The 21,570-nt window shown below is 39.4% G+C and overlaps 2 protein-coding genes across 4 annotated transcripts in view; both read right to left on the bottom strand.

The window, feature by feature from the left end:
- Nucleotides 1-8,092, bottom strand: part of LOC129093468 (collagen alpha-1(XXV) chain) — a 145,097-nt gene extending 137,005 nt beyond the window's left edge. The window contains 2 exon segments of the mRNA XM_054601495.1: nucleotides 7,554-7,623; nucleotides 7,753-8,092. Coding sequence (XP_054457470.1) covers nucleotides 7,554-7,623; nucleotides 7,753-8,040 — 358 coding nt within the window. The 5' untranslated portion in view covers nucleotides 8,041-8,092.
- Nucleotides 8,093-14,805: 6,713 nt separating this feature from the next.
- Nucleotides 14,806-21,237, bottom strand: larp7 (La ribonucleoprotein 7, transcriptional regulator). 3 transcript variants are annotated; one of them, XM_054601261.1, is made up of 13 exons: nucleotides 21,109-21,237; nucleotides 20,558-20,772; nucleotides 20,237-20,337; nucleotides 20,026-20,109; nucleotides 19,445-19,609; nucleotides 19,223-19,325; nucleotides 18,774-19,082; nucleotides 18,431-18,584; nucleotides 18,130-18,299; nucleotides 17,543-17,652; nucleotides 16,832-16,991; nucleotides 15,707-15,798; nucleotides 14,806-15,270 (listed from the first exon to the last, which is right to left on the bottom strand). In XM_054601261.1, the coding sequence occupies exons 2-13, from the start codon at nucleotides 20,757-20,759 to the stop codon at nucleotides 15,193-15,195; spliced, it is 1,728 nt and encodes a 575-aa protein (XP_054457236.1). In that variant the 5' UTR covers nucleotides 20,760-20,772; nucleotides 21,109-21,237; the 3' UTR covers nucleotides 14,806-15,192. The 3 variants fall into 3 exon arrangements, with proteins under 3 accessions (XP_054457236.1, XP_054457235.1, XP_054457237.1); XM_054601260.1 differs by having other exon boundaries at nucleotides 20,558-20,760; XM_054601262.1 differs by having other exon boundaries at nucleotides 18,136-18,299; nucleotides 20,558-20,760.
- Nucleotides 21,238-21,570: the final 333 nt, after the last annotated feature.

Genomic DNA, 21,570 nt, shown 5'->3' with positions numbered 1-21,570 from the left:
AATACTCTAAAAGGATAACTGCCAGTGCGGTGTAGACGGATGTATCCTGCTTTAAACCCTGGACATTAAACAAAAGACAATACTTGTATTGCTATTTTAATTCAGAAATGTGAATGAAGAGGATGCATCAAGAAGATTGACTTGTAGTTAGGAACTGTAGAAAAAATATTTGGGGTGTCAGAAAAGGGGGAGGATATTATCATATATTCATATCATATTTTTGACTTCTGCAAAATGCTCATTTTGAGAGCACAGCACACATGGATATTTAAAGCGTTTTGTGATTGACCATTATAAAAGGCCAATCAAAACATGGCAGAGCTGGTGCCTGGTCCAGTTCACACATTCAGTGTATCTGTTCATTTAGTAGCTCATGGTACAAAAATATATAGTTTATTTTGAATATTTATTAAATTGGATGTGATCATCTGTACGATGAAAATGAGTAATTGCAAATTTCTCATTGATTATTGATAGCGTGCATAGTCAAAATGTATGTGTAAGTACCACGATAAATGTTTGAATTGGATGCATCATCTTATCTTTGCCTTATAGTTAATAATGGTAAAATTGTGTTGTACTTTTGTAAGGGGAGGATAAAATGAATATATTTTGAGGGTCTTGAATTTCTGAAGCATGAAATATAAGATTCCATCCCGCTTAATTTCCTGACAGTCCCTTGCATGTTTAGACCCAGAATGAAAAATTAGTTGGTGTCAATAACTTTATATTAAGTTCAAGCTGTTCTTAACTTAATATAAATCAGCTCTTAGCTAATGCTGCCCTCAGTCTGTGTGGACTTACAGTAAATGATGCATACGCACATTTAAAATAAACAGACTAGGCAAACGCCATCAATGCATTGTTTTCATGGCAAGACCATATTAGCTATAGTTTGCATGTCAGGCGCAGGTTGGCAAAATTACAGCTTCCTGCCATGGCATTTTGTTATTTTTTACACACCAGTCTGTTTTATTTGTAGTGCCTGGTTCTATTAGGCTGATGGAGTACAGAGCAGCAGCATCTGTGCCCCTAACCCCCCCCAATCCTCCATGTCTGCAAGGGCTGAGAGGCCTGGGGCACAAAGCCACAGGCGGTGGGTGGAGGGAGGGGTGTGGGAGAGCGTGTGGGAAGCGCCTCAGGGGTTCCTAGCTCTCTTCGCTTTCCTGGAGCCCAGAATTTCCATGACACGGGTGAACGCTGGCATCGTCGTGCTTTACTGGTGATTTGAAATTGATGACAGACACTGGAAAATCATTCTTACATTGAAAAAGAACTAAATAGGAATTGTTTCACAGTGACAGGCATCAAGGGCTTAATTGTGCTCTAAATCAGAGATCGTGATAAATGTAGTTTGCTAGCACGCCAATAATGCTTCACAAATAGGAAATTCAGACTATACATCACACGTTTCATCGCCGGCCCTTTAATAAAACAAGCCTGTTAAAGAAAAACAATATATGTTTAAAAAGTGCACTGTGGGGTTTTCTTGTAATCAAACAAGTTATGTTTTGAATGGTCTTTTTTAAGTATTTCAAATCTTACACCTTTTACATTCATGCTCACTAGCTAGCACCTGTAGTTCAGTGGAATAATGTGAAACCATGGGCAGCTATGTGCATCACATCAACCTGCACAAGATAAAGAAAACAGGGACCCACTCATAGAACAACAGCTCCATAGCGCTACTAGTGGTCAAAAAACCTCACAGGGAATCTTTCCGATGAGACATTCAGTGTCCATAGTGTCACTGAACTATGGCCATGTTGAACAGTAGACCAGCTGTTCCACCAGGGTGCCACATAGGAAGAGGTCCCCCTTGTCTATTGAACTATCTTTGAATATTGGTGGGTGACGGATAGTATGTGGGCTCGGGAGGGGAAAGGGTGAACTTAAGCCATCACAAAGGACACTTCAGTGGAACTTTGAATCCAGTGTCAGAGGGCACCCAGCAGATGAGGCAGAGAGTCTGTGAGCCGTCTTTTGTGGAGGATTTTGCCACCCAGCTCTGACAGAGGAGCACTGGATCTTGGGAGAAAGAGCATCAAAAGGCAACCAACAGCAGTGATTCCCCTCCTGCACTGGAGGTTACAGGGCAATGGAAGGGCGGGTGATGTTTTATCGCCTCAACCAAAGTGACCCTTAAAAGGTGCAGAGACTCACACATCCATTGACAAAGAGCTTAGGGATATTTTTTGCTCCATATATATATATATATAAACAGTTTGAATCTAATTGTCCACCTGCTTTGATGATTTGCTGACATTATAATCAACCCCAAAGAGAAGACATTAATTCCCTTACAAACACAGCCTATTCTTGGAGCAAATGCATGTCAAATAAAACAGGAGACAATTATTTTATTAATTTGTAGGGTGTGCCGTTATGTTGTGGTGATGGAAACCCCTTCATTTAACTCCAAGTTGTAACCCCAGGATTAGCCAAGACAGGATCGCCAAACTTCCTACATTATGCCACACAAAAATGGCGAGTCGAGGATCACTGCCAGGAAATGTTCAAGGACACATGAGACGAACCATTAGGCATGAGCTCCATTCCTTTGGCCCTGTCCCCATTCTCCCAGCCTGAGGTACTTCAATCTCCAGCAGAGTGCCTGTTGTCCAGCCATCCATGCATCAGAGCTCATATAAAAATCATATTCATTCAGAGTGTCCCCTCAGGTTAATGTACAGTACAAAGGAAAAAAAAAAGTGTGCCACCCTTTCAAACCCCAGTCATACTCATTACCAGTGCTTTCAACTGGCATGCCTCATCATCTCCCATTAAAACTTGCTGTGTCAAAAGGTATAAAGAGACCATCTGTGCTATTTCCAGCAACCTGCCCTTTATAATAAACCTTGTGTGAGAATTGACAATTAGAGCAAATGCACCACTTCTGATGATTCATAGTGATAAATCACGTCATGTTAATTCATTGGAACTGGTGTAAAAACAGAGCTGAATGAGTCCAGCTTTTCATACTTAAAAACGATCCCTGCAAGACGTTATTCACCGGGTGGAGAGCATTATGCTCATGATTTACATGTAGATACCGTTTTAAGCAATTTAGCCGCAATCAAAATCATAATTGCCTATTCACCGTTGCCTCTTGGCAAGGCTTACCAGGGCCGCAGCTTTCGTCCCCGGCCTCACTTGCTCACAAAGGCAGCTTAACCTGATTCATCTAACCAAAAGCAGCTGGCTGCAGTGGCTACCTGGAAGTCTGCTTAGCTTTACCTAGCACTCAGTAATTACATGGCCATTAGGGCACCTCCCAGCACCAAACCACACAGAGGGCTGAATTCAAAAGTTGTCAGTGATTAATTACCAGTTGCCCACTGAGTTGAGGCTATCTGAAGGGATTGGCACAACTGTAACTGTATCAGGCCACTGGGATTACACACTTTGTCGGGCTGAAAGGAGGAGTGGAGCCCAGTTTAGCCACATGAGTTGAAAAGGAGTGATTAGGTAGAGAATTATGTGGGCTGTGTGTGTGTGTCTGTCTGTGGAAGTTTGCCTCTGCTTAAGTGAATCAAATCTGGACTTGACAAAGCCAGCCAGACAGATATGGCTGCATCTGCTTCTGTTTTTATTTTGAACTCTTGAGACATAACAGCCAGCTGATTTAAAGCCCTGCTGCCCCTTTGCTTGTGACAACTAGTGTTGGGTGTTTAGGTGTGGGGGGAAACAAAATCCTGCACATTACATGTTGTATGTTTTCTCAAGAGCCCTTTGGCCGGTGTTTAGCTAGCAGGCTTTTTGAAGCGAGAAATGCTGCAGAGTGGGAAAAGGGGATAAAGGGGAAGGGGGTTTGAGATGTATGGGTGAGTAAACAGGGAGAGAGCAAAGCACCCGTGCTTGCTGACTGCACATTTTATTATAGTCCCATTAAACAGCACGCTTTGCTTGGAAAGTAGATCCCAGGGGAGGAGAGGGTACGCAGGAAAAATGAAAAACAAAACTACCCGCCAATGCTGAAACAATTTTTAGAGGGAGACTTCAAGGAGTGGCACACTGAGTGGGTGTGACTTCAGACAGTTCACATCAACTTGGTTTGATGGGTTTGCTTCTCACCTTAGACCAAAGACTATTTACACCTGATGTATGGTGAGAGAACTGTTTTTTTCAAACTGTAGTCCTGAAAAAAATGACAGAGGTTCAACATGAAAATGTGGTGTGGGTTCCCTACTTTAAAAAGGAGAACCCTACAAATGTAGTGTTGTACTTCTAGAACATCATTGGGCTCAGTTCAACAGTGAAAAAAGGTATCAAAATCAATGCAGCAGAACCAAAGTTGGCTTTTTTATTCCACGCATTCTGCTAGCCTTAAGCCGTGATGAGGAGCGGGCTTAAGAGGTCTGGTAAGATCACCAGATGACACTGCAGGGCAATGGTGATAAACTAGAGGACATTCTGAAATTCTGACCTGATAATGGTACTAGAAGAAGTAGTTAAAGGATCAGCAAAGTTGCTACCGATAAGCTGGGGAACATGAATGTCCAAACCAAATTTCATGGTTATAAATCCAAAAGTTGCCTAGATATTTCACTCAAAATCACAAATGTCAACCTTTTAGTCGTAGTTAAAGTCAGAGAATCACTAAAAACCAATGAATTCATGCCCATGAATGTCTCTACAAAGTTTCACGGCCATCTATCTAATACTCGTTGAGATATTTCAGTCTGGATCAAAGTGGTTGACCGCCCGACCAACTCTGCCATCCCTACAGCTATGACGCTAGTGTGGCCAGACACACTCACAGCAATAGTGTTTTAGTCACTCAGAAGCTAATAACTGAGTGCTAAATGACAGCAATACCAGCCACTGTGACAAATAAATGGCCCCAGAATAAAAGAAGCTCCACTGTCATTAACCAAGAATTAAATCAGCATGACTACAATATACTTCAAGTTCACAACTCTTTTAAAGATGGTACAAACTTCCCAGGATTCACAAACAACCTATAAAATATCCTGAAGCTATGGACCATTGCTCTGTCTTTGCATCCACTCCATCTTCTTTGACAGCAATAAAGTGAAGACTGTGAAAAGCACATTACGGTCCTCCCCTCAAAGACAAAAAAAAAAAGCCACATCTGAGCCACAGGCTGTCTCCTAGTCAGAAGAGAGGAGAAATATTGAGTGAACCCATTCAGCATTCATATAAAAGATATTTGGCCTGAAAAGGCTTCCTCCAAAGCATTAACAAAGTATGCTGCATGTGTAATACACTTGCACTGCATGAACATTGGAATTTTAAAAACACACAACAGATTCTTCAAAAGTATACTGGTGATATATGTGCTTTTAAGTGACCAGAATTACATAAAAACTGGTAGAAACAATAGAATCACATCTGAGAGTGCCAGTTTCCAAGATGGAGCTTGGTGCCGCCTTGGCTTTTGGGTCACCATGCTTGATTGGATGTGAAATGTTTTCATTGTTCTGCCCTGTACAGTGATGTGGTGGGAGAAAATAAATAGCAGACATATGATAGGGATTGGGAACAGAGAGCAGCATGATTGGGAGAGTCTCATTATGGTTAATACTTCCAGTACTTGTGCATTAATTCAGGCCTTTCAACTCAGCTGATGACTCATTCGCCATTGATAAACCACTTGTAAAAAAGTAAAATATGTGGATCGTTCATTTTGATTATAACTTTCACCTGCCTGGTTTCTTCTTTCACCTATGTCGGATTTTGATAGATGTTGTGATCATTTTATTGTCTGGCTGCATGAATCTGTTCGAGAATCATTTTGTCCCTCCTCCCCCAATAGAGAGGTCAGAGGTCATGGTCAACAATAGAACAGTCCCTGGTTTTAGTAAGGATTCAGCATCCTGCCCCAAGGACACTTAAATCCTGCAGGACTGATTCCTTCCGACACCTGGATTGTCCATCCAAAAAATCCAACCAGTAGAGCTACTCTGAACAATGTCACAACTATGCCCTATCCACAGGGGTCACGTACTGTATGTTCACACTTACTGAATTACATTCCCAGCTGGAGTTGTCTGAGGATGTGATGTGGACAGATCCCTCTGCATCAGACTTTGAAAAGTTGTGAAAACATGCACGTTTCCTGCAGCATGTAGTCTACTGAGTGCTGTGTAGCTACACAGACAGCAGTCTGATAGACATGAGTGTAATGCTCATGTGTGCGCCTCATTGAGAGCATGTGTTACTACCGCGCAGTGATATGTCATTCACAAAGGCAATATAATACACTTTTATCTGATTTCAGGGTCTACCTTTATCCAGATTAAGACGTGCTGAGGATCATGTTTGGCAAAGCTTTGGTATACTGAAAACTAATGCTCATCAGTGACCTTGTAGATATTTTTGAGAAGCTGGAATATTTTACATGAAAAAAAGCACAAAATGCTATTAGCAAACGCTTCAAATATACTTTTGGTGGAATTCTAAAGCAATTCACTTATCCTCAGTCCTAAAAGAAAAACATTTATCTCCAGGAGATCAACTTTTTATGAGCTAAACATTCCTGTTTCCGTTTGGTAGTAATGCATTTTCCATCCAATAGGTTTTAATTGGTGAATTTAGCTTAAGAAGTCGAAATCAATTCATTAAGGAACACTCAATTCTTCAATTTATCTGACAAATTTTGGATAGAGATGGTTTTCATTTAACAGAGACTATATTCTATTCCTTTGACCTACACAAGATTGAAAAAAAAAAACATGCTTTCAGACACAATAAATGGATATTCAAGCCTTTAATCGGTTACATCCACAACCTTTGTTCTTGATGCATAACAGATGGAAAACATTCTTAATGGACTGATTGAAATTTTAAACTGCACAACCATCTGACCTTTACATTAGAACTGAATTCTAGCCTATGGAGAATATGCAATTATGCATCCATTGTCACGAAACACCTGCGATGTTATTTTATATATAACATTCTTCATTTTCTCATTCTTACTGGAGCTGTCAACACATATTGAAGAGCAGCATTGTGGAATATAACAATGAAGCACAGTAGTAAATGCCATGGTATAATTCAAATGTCATGGAAAAAAAGTGATGTTAGAGCTCAAATTGTGCTGCTTTCCCTCAGACATCCTTGAGCAACACAGAAGCATATTTTCAACTCCATCCCCAAATGATCAGAATACTGATCCCCACTGGAGGAAGTAATGTTTCCATCTACTGGTGGCAAATGTGAACTTCAATACCTCGTTTCCGAGAGGACAAGTGAGCAGAGCAGACAACACCACAAGTCAAACAACCCCTCAGCACTTCTATGTATAGGCTGCTGTTAAATACCTTTCTTTCTGTTAAGTGTAATGGTCGGTCAGCTGTTTGCATCCTTCACAGCAGAACCTCCACAAACTATCACTACACCATCCAGGCAGACTGTCATGCGTCATCGGTTTCAATGAGATAAACCAAAAGGACCTGTTCAGAAAGCTCCCATTCATTCTCACATCAACTCTGGACTGAGCCACAGACATACTTCCAATCCAGCACAACAGCAGACGACCACAAGACCAGAATGCATCGGTGTGTGTGGGGGGTAGTTTTATTTACCTGGAGGGCAGTTGCATTCAGGTGATGCTTGTCTTGCAGTCCGAATCTTGACAAAATTTTCATAGGAGCGCTGAAATAGTAAAAGAACACAATTTTCATTCATTTGCATACATCAATAAAAAAAATCAAACTGGCAGGATTTCTGAAACATTGTCACTTTAGAAGCAACCAACAAGAGCCCAACAAGAGCCAGTGTCACCTGAGAGAGCGCCTCATCCACTCGTTGGTCAATCAACGAATTAAAATCATCCATGGAGTAGCCAGGAGCGCGGATCAAGGTGTGCTCGCCATTCCCACCCTCCAAATCCACAACCCGGTTCTTGACATCAGCTGTGTTAACGCTCAGGAGAATGCAAAAGGCGATGGACGCCACTGAGCACAACGACGAGATAACGTTCAGCACTGTCGCTCGGCAATACTGTCGCTTCTGAGACGACACTTCTTTCTCCATCTTTTCCACGCACTTGGATGCTCCTCTTGCCTCCATTGAACTACACGTGAATGTTCCTGCGTTCCTGCGACGTTCACGTACAGTGACTTCGTAGTTGGCAGCGACAGATGGAGAGATAGATGAGTGGAGTGGAGCCCCCCCAACTCTGCTCCAAGCCAAGGCAAGTCAACCTGCACCGACTGCTCCTGCAAAACTTGTTGCACAGCAGTCTGCTGCAGAGGAGATTGCTATTACGCACAATAAAGTAGAAAGGAGAGGCAGCTTGTAGTGGAGACAGCGTTCCCACTCGGAGCTTCCTCACCACGGTGCAGGCATGCCTCCCCTCATTACCCACAACACACGCCTCCAGCCCGGTCTGGCTCATTAACATAATGTATTGAGACGCTCCTTTTGCGCTCTTTTATTGAATGCATTGTCAGATCACATGACACATGACAATAAAAACACTGTGCAATAATAGTTAATATAGTTGTTTTTTTCTGTCTGTAAATATTATATTTCAGTTATTGTGTTTTTCTACTGTTTTTATTGCTTATTTATAATACTTGTTTTTTATTTTTATTTTTATTTTTTTTTATTTTTTTATTTTTTTTTATTTTTATTTTTATCTTGTCTTTCTTTACTATGTCTCTTGTGTGCACTTTAACTCTTTGCTGCTGTAAGCCTGCAAATTTCCCCGCTGCGGGACTAATAAAGAATTATTATTATCTTATCTTATTATTATCTTATCTTATCTTATCTTATCTTATCTTATCTTATCTTATCTCCAGTTGTAGAACGGAACGCTGCGTAAAAATGCAATTACTTTTTTGTAAAAAACACTTGCACACAATAAATCAGTCATGGAATTTTAGTGTGAGTCTAAACTTAAGATAAGATAAGATAAGAGATAAGATAAGATAAGATAATCCTTTATTAGTCCCGCAGCGGGGGAATGTGCAGGCTTACAGCAGCATAGAGTTAAAGTGCACACAAGAGACATAGTAGAAGAAAGACAAGATAAAAATAAAAAATGAAATAAAAAAACATGTATTATAAATAAGCAATAAGAAACAGTAGAAAAACAACAATAACTGAAATATTAACTTGAAGGGTTACATTCTATGCAACCAATGTATGTACGTTTTCTTTTGTATTTTTTGGGCCATGGCGCTGCGTAAAAACGCACAGAAATCTTAAAAGCTCTCTTTCTGAGGGTGGAGAGGCGCTCACTGAACTGTGTAAACATGTGAAAATAGCACATCTTATTGATTGCTTTTGTTCAATAAACATCATGCAGAGAGAAGAGAGACACAGAGCCCTGAAACCCACAGTCTGTGACCCCTCTGTACTGGTTGATACCATGAATTCTGATCAGATGTCAGTTAATATCCATCAAGACTGAAGCAGATAATCATCAATGATTCACATTACATGATACTAGCAAAAACTAATTGGGGGTAAAAATCCCCCTTAGATGGTCCTTCCTGCAGGGTTCCAATCTAACAAACTGCCAGAAATGAAGAATTAGTTTAAATATTTTTGCACTTTGCATCAACTATGATTCACATTCATAACTGAACAGTATGAATGGCACAATGATAATAATCTAAAAGATATTTCCTCAGTTTATATAAGCATCAATACAATACGTGTTCCCTCTGTCAGTTCATAAACGCAGAAGGCTGACATTTTAATTCAATGTTCAGACTGTTGCTATTCATTTGAGCTAGTGTTGAGTTATATTTAATGAACAGCAGTATCAGCATCTATCCCTACACACTGTTCAACCGTTTCCAGAGGCCAAATTTTGAGTGACACTGAAGAGAGAAGTCATTTTTCATATGCAGTCAGAAATTTATAATAGGAAAGGACTTCAAATAAACCTCCCTAGACTCCTGACTTCTTATTCTGAGGTTCCTCTTCCCTTTTTGCATTTTAATGTTTATCTGTGAAAATAGATCTTAACTGCAAATCACTCAGAGAGAATGAAGGATATGAGTTATCAATGTGGATTTGACTTATTTATCAGGGCAGTTTTTCTCTCTTGTGTTCCCAAATATGCAAGTAAATTCTACAAAATTGGATTTATTAATTATCTCTGAAGTTCTACATTCCTATATTTCATATCCATGTCTGCCGTCTCATGTGAGTCAAGTCTTATGCCAGTGCAATAAAATCAGCATCTCCCTCACATGCAATTCAGAACCAGGTTAAACAACTATTACTACAACGTAAATAAAAGTGAACATAGCAATTCAATTTATTTATTTTGCACGGCGTCAAAATGTAACATAAGCAATCCAAAAGCACTTTAAATTCATTAGTTTGCAGAGACATCAATACAATAGAGTCATTGTTTTGTTGCACAATCTGCAGACTTGGAGTGCAAAACCCATTTGCCCTAGTACTTCATATAATGAGGGGAAAATCCATGGGAAGGTAAATGCACACAGGTGATTTTGATTATTCTATCTGATTAGGTCTCCTCAGGTGAAAGACCGCTTGATTGACATCTCCCTCAGTCTCCTGTTAGCTTTGCTCCACCTGTTGCCAACTCCAACCCGAGCAGAGGTCGAATCAGCCAGAATAACTGAAAACACGTGTGTGTGTGTGTGTGTGTGTGTGTGTGTGTGTGTGTGTGTGTGTGTGTGTGTGTGTGTGTGTGTGTGTGTGTGTGTGTGTGTAGGTGTGTGTACGTGTGTGTGTAAAGCCTTTATTAAAAACTACAGATAGAGGGTACTGTTATTTCACTTTGTTAACTTCATAAATATGACCCAATGTAGTTACTTATGTGCATTTGACCTGGTATTCATCAAGGTTTGAGTCTACAAGGTCTATTTGCACAGTTAATTAACTGCATTTGTTCAGCTGTGTTTTGTTATTAATCGCTCAGTTAGTTAATTAATTTACAAGGCTGATGTGGCAATATTTCCCATGCAACTGAAAATCTATGAGGCTGCTGATATTTCAGTCTAAATGCTTCTTCAGACACTTTTCAATCCTGTACAATGTGATTCTGTATGAAACATTAAATATTATGGTAGGGGTTTTATTAATGGAAGAGTACTGATTTGATAGAAGGGTTAACCATATCTACCTTCCCTTTTTTTAAAACAGACATCGCCAATATTTCCTCAGAAATCATGCTGTACAAAAATGGAATGCCAAAGTACAAATGATCAACAATGTTTTCTTTTGAAATCACATTTACTTCATCATGTCTCATTCACACATCTTTTCCTTCTCACATTCTTTTTATTTGTATATATTCATATCATGTTTTTGCTAATTCATGTTTTGTATATTAGGTGTTTGTTTTTGATTGTTTGTTTTCTTCGAGCTGGTCCATTGGATTACCTAAGGTTTATTGCTTTTTGAGGTCTCCTGTCACTTCCTGTTGTAAACTAAATAAAAACAACCATTGTCCTCATAAAATATATGCTTTAACTCATTCTCAAACAGCTTTATTCTAATCTTATCCCAGATTGCAATACAGGTTTTTTTTAAAGGCTGTCTATATTCTATAGAGAATGCTGTCAATTACAAAATATGATAAGCCATTTTTTTATGGTGCCAAACAAAATAGAGAAGGTATATTTTTTTATGTGGACCTGGTGTTCTCTCCATGCGTAGATTTAATTTATAAAGCTTTGGACGCCATCTACTGGACAAACTCTGCAACGCCCTTAATGTTGAAGATCCATAATTCATAATTTAACATTTTGCGCGTGGTGAAATGACAACATCCATATGCGAAATCAGCAGTTCACGAGGTCAACATTCCCCTTATCCCTCGTGCTTATATCCTTTCCAATTTTTTTTTTTTTTTTTTTTTTATTTTTTTTTTGGACATCTCCACAAAGTGACAGATGGAGTCCTGCGACAAGGTCACGTTGCAAAACGCACGACTGAACTGCACTTTGCATGTTCAGCATTAAAAAAAAAAACCTAGAAAAAAAAGCAACATAATCTCGTGAGGCTGATAACCTACTCTGTATATATTATATGTTGTTATTTATCAACCACAGGGGTATTTGGAATGGTCTTTTGCGCGCCAAAAAAGCGCATCATCACTCGCAGAGTCCTCGCCTTGACAACCGGCCTGCATCACTGTAATCCACTGGTGTTTATTTTTAGAAGCTGTCCTGCGTGCTTCTCTTGTTGAACGCACATCCATGTTCCTCCGGTCAATAATTCATATGTAGGCCTGCAGCAGCACAGTGTCACAGAGCAGGCTGCATCCACCCAGAGCCCGCAGGACCGCACCGGGTGCACCGTGAGATATGGAGCAAAACACGCAGCAAAACGGCAAACGAGCCACATCTATGAGGTGAGGTGTTTTTTCTATTTGTGTTTTATTTATGGGAAACATTGCAATTGTGGTTGGGCTGTCATGAAGAAAACATTGCAATTGTAGTTGGTTACCTGGTTGTATTTTTTCAAATTTATTTTGTTTTTAATGGAATTATCTGACCTGTTGTTGAAGGGTTTTATTTTTTTTGAGATGGTGGATGCATCTACAAAATGTGTGATCGGATTATTCGTGCTGATTTTAAAACTAAATAGGCTCATATAATCAACTTGATAAGAACAACAATTTGATATGTAAGTGAACGCAAACAATTTAAGTGTTTTCTGACAACATCTGTGAAAGTTCTATTCCATTTTAATATGTTTTATGTGGCCTTGTGTTTTTTTATTTTTTTTTACACTTTGTCTTAATGCCTCTATATGTATAGTGTAAGTTAAAGCACAGTTGCCTTGTTGTTGAAAGTGTAAACTTGATGTCCAGGAAGCACTTCATCACTCAGGGAGCCCAGACACGGGCCTCTCTCACCACAGAGTACCAGGAGAGGTTCCTTCACCCAAGCTGCCACACGGCCGTCGTCTCAAGCTCAACACAGAAAAACCCTTACCATTCACTGAAGGGGACAAGTAACGAAATGACCACTTTGAGGTAATATCTAAAGTTTTTCTCTGTCACTCTGGGAAATGTAGGAAACAGGAGTTGACAGAGAATTTGGTTAGCACATTATTTACAGAGCATAGGGAGAATTAGGGGGGGATTGGACGAGTTTTGAAACTACCTGTATAATAAAATAAGTCAAATTAACATGTGTTTCAGATTATTCTATGTGACCCACAAATGGAAAAAACAACCCCCGAAGGCCCCACAACCATCTGGGCCACCAAAAGTCAACCAGAGATGCAGCAGCCTCGAACAAAATCCTTTGCACTTTGAAGCAAGCCAGGTGGCGTCCAAGGTGGACTACACATCAGTTTACAAAAGTAAGCAATTTGACCATCAGTAGAGTAGTTCTTTGGGGCAACATAAAACAAAAAAAATCTACACACCCTGATTCAAATTCACTCTTTCTGTCTCGCATTTTCAGACGATTTCCAAGCCTGGAAAGTAAAGAGGCGCCTGCCATATAAACTAGTTGACAGCTTGAAGGTCAACCAAGGATTAGTCGTCACAGACCTTCCCTCAAAAGGGCACTCCCAGAAAAATTCTGTTCAAGTTGCAGCCAACTGTAAACCACTCCCACAGGTGCAAAAACCCCAACCTTTTGAGAGTGCCACCAGCTACAGAACCGACTACGTCCCCCATCCGGTGCAGCCCAGGATACGGCGGGTGAAGCCCGCGCACCAAACCAGAGATCTGCTATCGGAGCCCTCCGCTGTTCCTGTAAAGCCAAAGGTGGCTTGGGAAGCAAACCAAGACATTTTTGACGATGCCAGTGCATTCTTTGAGGAGTTCAAGACCTGGTCCCTTCAAAACAAGTTCCACGGCAAAGGCAAAGCCATAGAATCCGGTTCATTGGCAGACTCCTACGACTTCTCCTCCAGGACACATGCAGACGACACGGAACACAAGTGCCCGCATGCCAAACCAGTCCTGCCATCTAAGCAAACCGGAGAGAAAAGCAGGGAGCGCTTTGGGGGAACAACTACCATGAAGGATGATTTCAAATCTTGGGACATGCCGCAGCGCTTCCCCTCTGGCCGTAAAGAAGAGCCGGACTGGCCCAAGAAAACCACCTTTTCGCCGTGCACACCTAAGCCTGCCGAGGGCTGCAAAACAACTCCGAAGCCAGGAAACCCTCATCCCAAATCGAATGAGAGAGCATCAAGCTGTAACGCCACCGAGACAACTCACTGTCCTAATGAGAATGGAGCGCCTTCCAACTTGGAATGCAACTCTCCGGGGACCGAAGAGTCCAGGATGTTCTGGACCACCTCTCTGGACAGAGGACCGACTTGGGCCGATGGTGGAACTTGTGAGGATTCCCCTCAGGACCACCAAATAATCAGCTGCATGATTTCTAGCAGAAGCTAAGCTTTTCTAGAGACCAGACTGGTGATGAGATGTGGGGCTGCCACAGGTAGCTTCTACCTTTACAACAATAAAAGCCATAAACGCAACTGAGATTATGTAATGGCAGCTATTTTTATACCATTAAGCGGCTCACTGATGCTCCTCAGCACAACTCATTTTGAGTGTTATGTAATCTACTTAATTGAAGGCATTTCATATTCTGTTTGGGAAACAAGTTTGCACAAGTCGGACAGCTAAATGTGGTCTATCAGAGTTTTTTTAGGAATGGTGTGTGTATATAACAATTTTGCAGCTGAAACATCTGCTAAACAGGGACCAGTTTAACTTTTTATCTAGTATGAACACTCCATCCAAACTACAGGTTTGTTCATTCATGGTAATAGTTGGGATTTAGCACATTAAGGTCAATGCCTATTATTATTTTTAAACACAAACTATATGGCGTGGACAACGTTGTTAAAAATACCAAACACTAAATGCTGTGATAATCAAAGAATGACATTTTTATTAAAAAAGAAAAAGGCCAATTTCCTCAAAAGGAAATGCCATGACTTGACACGTCTTCACTGGGAGAACTTTCAAATCAGTCATATTTACATCATATACAATAACTTTGTTTAAAAAAAAAAAAAAAAAAAAAAAAAAAAAGGTATCAATTAAAAAAAGAAATTGTTGCCAAACTGTCTATATGCGAAGCAGCTCCAGTGCAAACAAATATTAAGGGGACATTTTATTTTAACTAGTTAAACATTCAGTTCTCTTCCAGTTAGTTATGCATTAACATTAACTGTCCCCTTCAAATCACATTACTTATAAACCACATATTAAACATGAACGATTGTCAAAAAAACGAATATCAGAAGTGATCAGTCTTCTTGGAAACGGATGTGCTTAGTGGCCTCCTTGGCCCGGGCAAGGATGATTTTTTCGGCTTTAGATATGAGCTGAAGTGTTAAAAGAAAATAAGAAGTTAGATGTGATAGAGAATAAAATAAGGGAGGCGTCAGTGCTTTAAACTGTTGTATGTGACTGTGAGTGTATATGACAACATTGTACCAGGTATCGAAAAATGGATTCAGGATAAGCTCAAATATACATCCTAATCCTGTCCATCCTTTGTACATTTTGAATATTACCATATCAAACAGTGTATATGAATCTGCATTACAATGTCTGTCAATGCCTTTTCACAGTTTAAGGTTATATATCCTAAATACAACATTATTTGGATTTCTCATACTTTTGCTAAGAGCTGATACAATTTACCAGTAACATCTTGTTTACTCAATCAAAAAGGAATGATCAATAATACATTGCTGTGCAGAGTAACATGTATGCATATGTGTTTTTATGTTTAAAAATGTAAAAGGTTGATTTTACCTTCTCTGTACCCCGCTTCTTTTCCCGTGGACGGTTGAGCTTGACTTGGCGGTCCACCAGGATCTTCTGCCAGTACCTTTGTTCATGGTCACCTTTAAAAGTCATTGAATGGAAATTTATTATGCTAATATTATTACCCATGGCACAAAAATGTTATCAACAATTCATAAAAAACCTTTTGACCAACACAGAACTGAAGACAGGCTGATGAGTGCTGTCCCAATAAATTATTTTCACCATCATCAATTATGAAAACCAGCTCAGTCATCCGCATCCTCTTCTCAGCCGGAGAGGATAAGAGATGCATATACGGTGGGTTTCTTCCATGACACTAACTTATGCTTCCTCGTTCCCCCTCCGCCATCATGGAGGATCTTCTAAACCCTTGAATGCACCTTGAGGAGACGATGAGCGAGGAGGCTTCAGCAGAAGTCTATTCATCATCCGTGACTCACAGCTGGAATAATCTCAAACCATGATGGGACTTTTGAATTCATAAGTGAGAGCTACTTTTATGATGATGAAACATGCAATAAATCTTTCTGTCCTTCTCTTTTCCTCTATGACATTTCACCTTGATATAACTTGTGTTTTTAATCATTGAATATAGGCTACTACTGTCATTGTGACATGATGTTTACAATGGAAATAGCAGCCGTCATCAAATTACTATTACCAACTTGTATTGTCATATAGATAGACAGAAGTGTAATATATATATATCTTTATTTGTATAGTACTTTTCATAAGAAGATTTGTAGTGCTTCACGCAATAAAATACATAAAGGAATCTCTGTAGATTCTTGTCTCTTTGTGTTTGGATTAAAGTAAATAAATGAGATGCTGTGAAAACTGTTTTGTTAATCTGACTGAGATCATAAAATACAGCATCATAACAAAAGAATTGACAGATGATGCAGCTCTGACACACAACACATTTAAGTGAAATTGCTTTAAAATGCCGACTCAGAGGAGAGGATGTCTCATTTTGTTAAACGCCTGCATATCCCGTAGGCGAGACTAAGACACGAGCAGAGGAGTCATAATGGCGTAGCATAATGAAAAGCATCCTGGGAGCTATGCACAAGCAATTCTCCCTTGAACGAAGGAAATAAAAATGCAAACCTGCGAGAATCTCCACCTTCCAGCTGTGCTCTTTCTGTAGCTCTGCTCTAGCGTCACTGACGGCTTTAGCATCTTCCGGGGTGTGAAAGCGGATGTGACCCTCAGAATCTCCTTCCAGGGTGTCAACGTAAGCCACTGGGGATATTTTGCACAGAGCATCCTGCATAAAATTCAAAAACAAAACTTTGGTTAATAATCTTACAGATCAGTGTGTAATGAGATTGAATTGTTTTGTGCACAATGCCTCACGTGGTAATGGTAAACCTGTGTCACTAACTTTACCTTGAATAAAGGACATTACTCACACAGCAAAGCTTGGAAGGGCTGTTGTTGATCATAACTTTCTTGAATATCAAAATGTTCATTTTTTTTTAGCAATCAGTTATCTGTAATATACACCAACCTGTCCAGTGTTGGCTGTTTGGAGAGATACTTTTCTATACCAAACTATTGCTTTACAAAACCTGATTTACTATCTTGCTTTGAACCCAAAGGAGAGGCAAAGCTCCTTTATTCTATGATATTATGCTTCTATACCATCACAGAAACTTATATATCAAAAATAGATTTCAGAAATCTGTATTTCCAAAAAATGTAGTGGAACGATTCCACTTTAGCGTCGTGGAATTTTCTTAATAAAATGAAAATGTGCATATTGGATTAGGGAGGAAAAACAGCATCGAGGTGAGAGAGTGTGCAGTTCCACTGTACCTTGATGACTTTCCTCCCTGGTAGCGGCTTGTTGTCTGTAATCTTCAGGATGACACCGCTGGTAAACTGAGGGCCTTGGTTAATCTCTTTCTCACTTTTTTTCTTCTCAACTATAGGACAGAAACCCACAATCCAACATTGCATTAAACAGAACTGGACCATACATACCCAAGATGTTAATTATTACTGTCATCTTCAATGATGTTAGCAGGTAACAGGTAAGCACTAACATGTACCAGTTTTGGTGAAAATGATGAAGTAGTTATAAAGAAAACATGTATTTCCCACAAGAAACTGATTTTTTTTTCTTTGACAATTTCATTGTAATTAATATCAGCATCCACTTTTTCCCTTTACTTAATTTCTTCAAATCTTTTGGTTTTCAGAACATGTGTATATCAAAATGGGTTCACATATGACCAAAAAAAGGCAAATCATCCATGCTTATGACATTGGTTTATGTAAGTAACAATGTCCGCTGTGTATGCAACTCCTCTAAGCACCACTTGTGTCCAACCCCAATTTTAACAGTGTGCAGTTTATCCTTCTGAACTGGAATCACTAAGATAATTAAAGACACAACTCACTGTTACCATCTTGAGGATCATGGTCCGTCTCCATTAGACTCTTGCGCTCCTTGTGATCAATCTTATTGACGCGCTCCTTGTGATAAATCTTATTGATGCACTTCTTCAGGGACTTCATGCTGCGCTTCTGCAAGGTCAGATACTCATCCTTCAACTCAAGCCACTCTTTCCTAATGCAGCCAAAAGAGGAAGAAAGATATTCATCAGTGTGTTTAAGTAAATTTTGTTCTGTAGGTTTTTTTTTTTTACCTATTAATTAATTCTTGTCGACACATGAAGAAGAATATAAGCGGGCTCTTACTTGGATAGAACCCGGAGTGGGATGACTTCTTCCCCTATTTTCAGTTTTTCCTTGTGTTTCTTATTTCTCTTCCTCTTTGCCTTAACTGTTGAATCATCTCTGTTTTCTTTCCCTTCTTCGACACCTCTCTCCGTGTCACTTTTAGTGGGTGTATCTGAAAGGGGAACAACATAGTAACTCATGGTTTCACTACTGTAAAAACCCATCATACATTTTCAGATCTTTAAGAAGTAAGGCAAAACGAAGAGCGTGAAAGAGGAAAGTAAAGATATTTGTATCTTGACTTGTATTTATATCTTTATTGTTTCCGTATTATGGACCAGAAGATACTGTGATCACTTACCAGGCTTAGTTAAATCTTTCTCCTTCTCTTCAGCTTCACTTTCACTCGTCCTCCTCATCTTAGATGGCACTTCACTTTCGGATCCCTCTGCAGTCTGGGACCGTCGTCTTTTTTTCTCTGACAGTTTGTCTGGTGTCTTATGAGTGGCGGTGACATGGGATTCAAAATCCCCCGCTGCTGAGCGCTTCCTCTTTAGCTCTGAAGGTTTTGCTTCCATCTCTTGCTCTTTGGATTCTTCAGCAGAAGTCTCTAATGTGGCACCTTCTTTCTTTTTCTTTTTCTTTCTCTTTTTCTTCTCCTCTTCTTCACCTGTAGCAAATGAATGTCAAGACATGGGGATCAATACAACCAACTGCATCAAAAACCCTTTTCTTGATATTATTCCAGCAGCAGAATGCTTATGAGACAGGGATTTTAAGTTCATGGGAGGTAGAGAGAAGAAATCGTACTTGATAGTGGATAGTCGGCTGGCAGAGGGATGGTCTTCCCCCTTTTCGTCTTGGGGAAAATCCCTGGCTTCCTGGCAGAATCTTCGGGGGGGTTGTTCAGCATCTGTTTCAAAGGTCAAAATTGAGAGTTTTCTTCCTGACAAGATCAAACACTGGGCTGACTGATTAATCAGATTTTTAAGGGACACAATGACATTTTATGGATTTAATTGAATTTATCACCTCTATGGCGTTCTGTGCATCTGCCTTTGTCTCAAACTCTATAAAGGCAAAACCCTTGGTGTCGCCAGTGGACTTGTATCTGGGCAGGCTAACATAAACCACATTTCCGCATTTTGTGAAGACTCTCTCTATCCAGCTGTGCGTCACATCCTTGGGCAAGAGTTCCTTGTAAAAAAACCCCCCAAAAAACAAGAAAGAAAATTATTATCATATGATCCAAGAGTATTGTTAATACCAGCAGGCATATAAACGTTTGACAAAATAACCAGCACGAGTATGCGAGTCTCCATGCAGAAGAAAGCTCTTGCCAGGTGTATTTCCTTTGCTGAGGGAGCATCAATCTTTATGGATTCGAAGTAAATTAAACTGTTTCCCAATAGACCATTTCAATGGAATAGTATTGCTAGGCAACAGCTTAGGTCTATGTTTACTACCACAGCTTATGTCATTTACATACAATGCACCAGGATGTTTACAAATATGCAATGGTCTGAAGATACAATTATTTTTCTTTCTGTATATGTAGTCCAGACACTTCTGAGAAAATCAAAGTGAAATAAGAAAATAAAACTATTTTTTACCACATAGACTGTGCGATCATCAACATCATTTGGTACATCTCCAATCGGAAACTGACGCCTTACTTTATTTCCCTCCAGGTTAACCTGAAACAAAACAGAAACGCATTTGTGTTCATTGCATACATTGAACTTAAGTTTTGAGCCATGCACAACCTCTCAAAATATTAAAACATTAACAAGACATCATAAAAAAGAATTGGCTTCATCGTACCTCAACTACAGATGAATTTTTCAGCGCTCTGGCAATCAGCTTGGTGTCACTTGTCAGCTTCTTCATTTTATTGAAGCTTGCCAACACAGATATATCAACATCTAAAAAAAAAAAAACCAAATAGCACATTTGGTACAATGTTTAAGCCAAAACCCAATGATGTTGTGTAATAACATGATCATACATGATCCAATGGCTGAAATGAGTGTAATGTAATATATATATATATATATATATATATATATATATATATATATATATATATATATAATTAATATGAAATAGTGTAATATATATATATATATATTGATAGGCCCTTACTTCCATCATCTGACTCATCGATGAGTTTTTTAAGAAAACGGTCCTTATGAAGGTTGACATCTCCGAACCAGAAGTCCACTTGCCTCCTCACATCACCCAGCAGCTGTTTAACGCGGGACCTTTTCTTTTTCTCAGTCTCTTTGTTCTTACTGCTGGATTCTGCCGCACCAGCATCACCAGCTTCCCTCTCTGCGTCAGTCATCCTGTGGGTGAGACTGTAACACAACTCAGCAACATGCAATACAAAAAGTTACTCACACCTTACCCATTTACCTGTAACGTTACCTCCATACGAAGACTATCTTAATGGACAGAGTTGCACTGTGAACTCGCTTATCTTAATTTACACGAAGTCAAATTAAATGTTATAATTAGCTTCAGGAAAGAGCATAAAGGGCAAGGCAACGCTAGTTAGGTAAACACAGTAAAACTCACACAGTTCGCGGGTAGTGACATTTAAAAAAAAAAAGCTATAGGCATGCCCACTGCATTTCAAAACACGTCAGCCTCTCACTTAACATTGAGCTGGCTTAATAATTAATATAACTCACTCTATTTCAGATGAAGAAACCCCCACAAAAACCGGGTTAGCTCGCTGGCTAACTTATTATGAACGGCATTACTTCGTTCAGCGAGACGTCGCAGAATAAACGCGTCACGTCGGAATCAGGGTCGCTGTTTAACCAACTTCCGGTAAATAACACCAAAATAAGATGCATTTTGTGTTCATTTGAAGGTTTCAACATTTATTGACAGTTGTGCAAAAGTTACAATAAATCCGATTAGATTTTGTTCCAAAAAAATACATTTATACATACATTACATATTTGAACATAGAATTCACAAGGAGTGGAATTGTCAATTAAAATATATTAAGTTAAAATGAATAGACAACAGATTAATATGTGATAGTACATAGTACCACCAATAAAGTGTCCCATTAATATACGTTTTTAAATAGTATATTTAGTAATCTAAGAGTGTAACATAAAAGGATTTTCACTTTCTTGTGA

The sequence above is a fragment of the Anoplopoma fimbria genome, chromosome 7, assembly GCF_027596085.1.
Source record: "Anoplopoma fimbria isolate UVic2021 breed Golden Eagle Sablefish chromosome 7, Afim_UVic_2022, whole genome shotgun sequence".
Lineage (NCBI taxonomy): Eukaryota > Metazoa > Chordata > Actinopteri > Perciformes > Anoplopomatidae > Anoplopoma > Anoplopoma fimbria.
Note: the sequence above shows the minus strand (reverse complement) of the source record. Positions and strands in the feature narration are given on the sequence as shown.

Coding starts and splice junctions, on each gene's coding strand:
- larp7 (XM_054601261.1), bottom strand. CDS start 20,759: ATGACTGACGCAGAGAGGGAAGCTGGTGATGCTGGTGCGGCAGAATCC. Junction 19,326..19,444: donor ATGCACAGAACGCCATAGAG/GTGATAAATTCA, acceptor CCTTTGAAACAG/ATGCTGAACAACCCCCCCGA. Junction 15,799..16,831: donor GAAGGTGGAGATTCTCGCAG/GTTTGCATTTTT, acceptor TGACTTTTAAAG/GTGACCATGAACAAAGGTAC.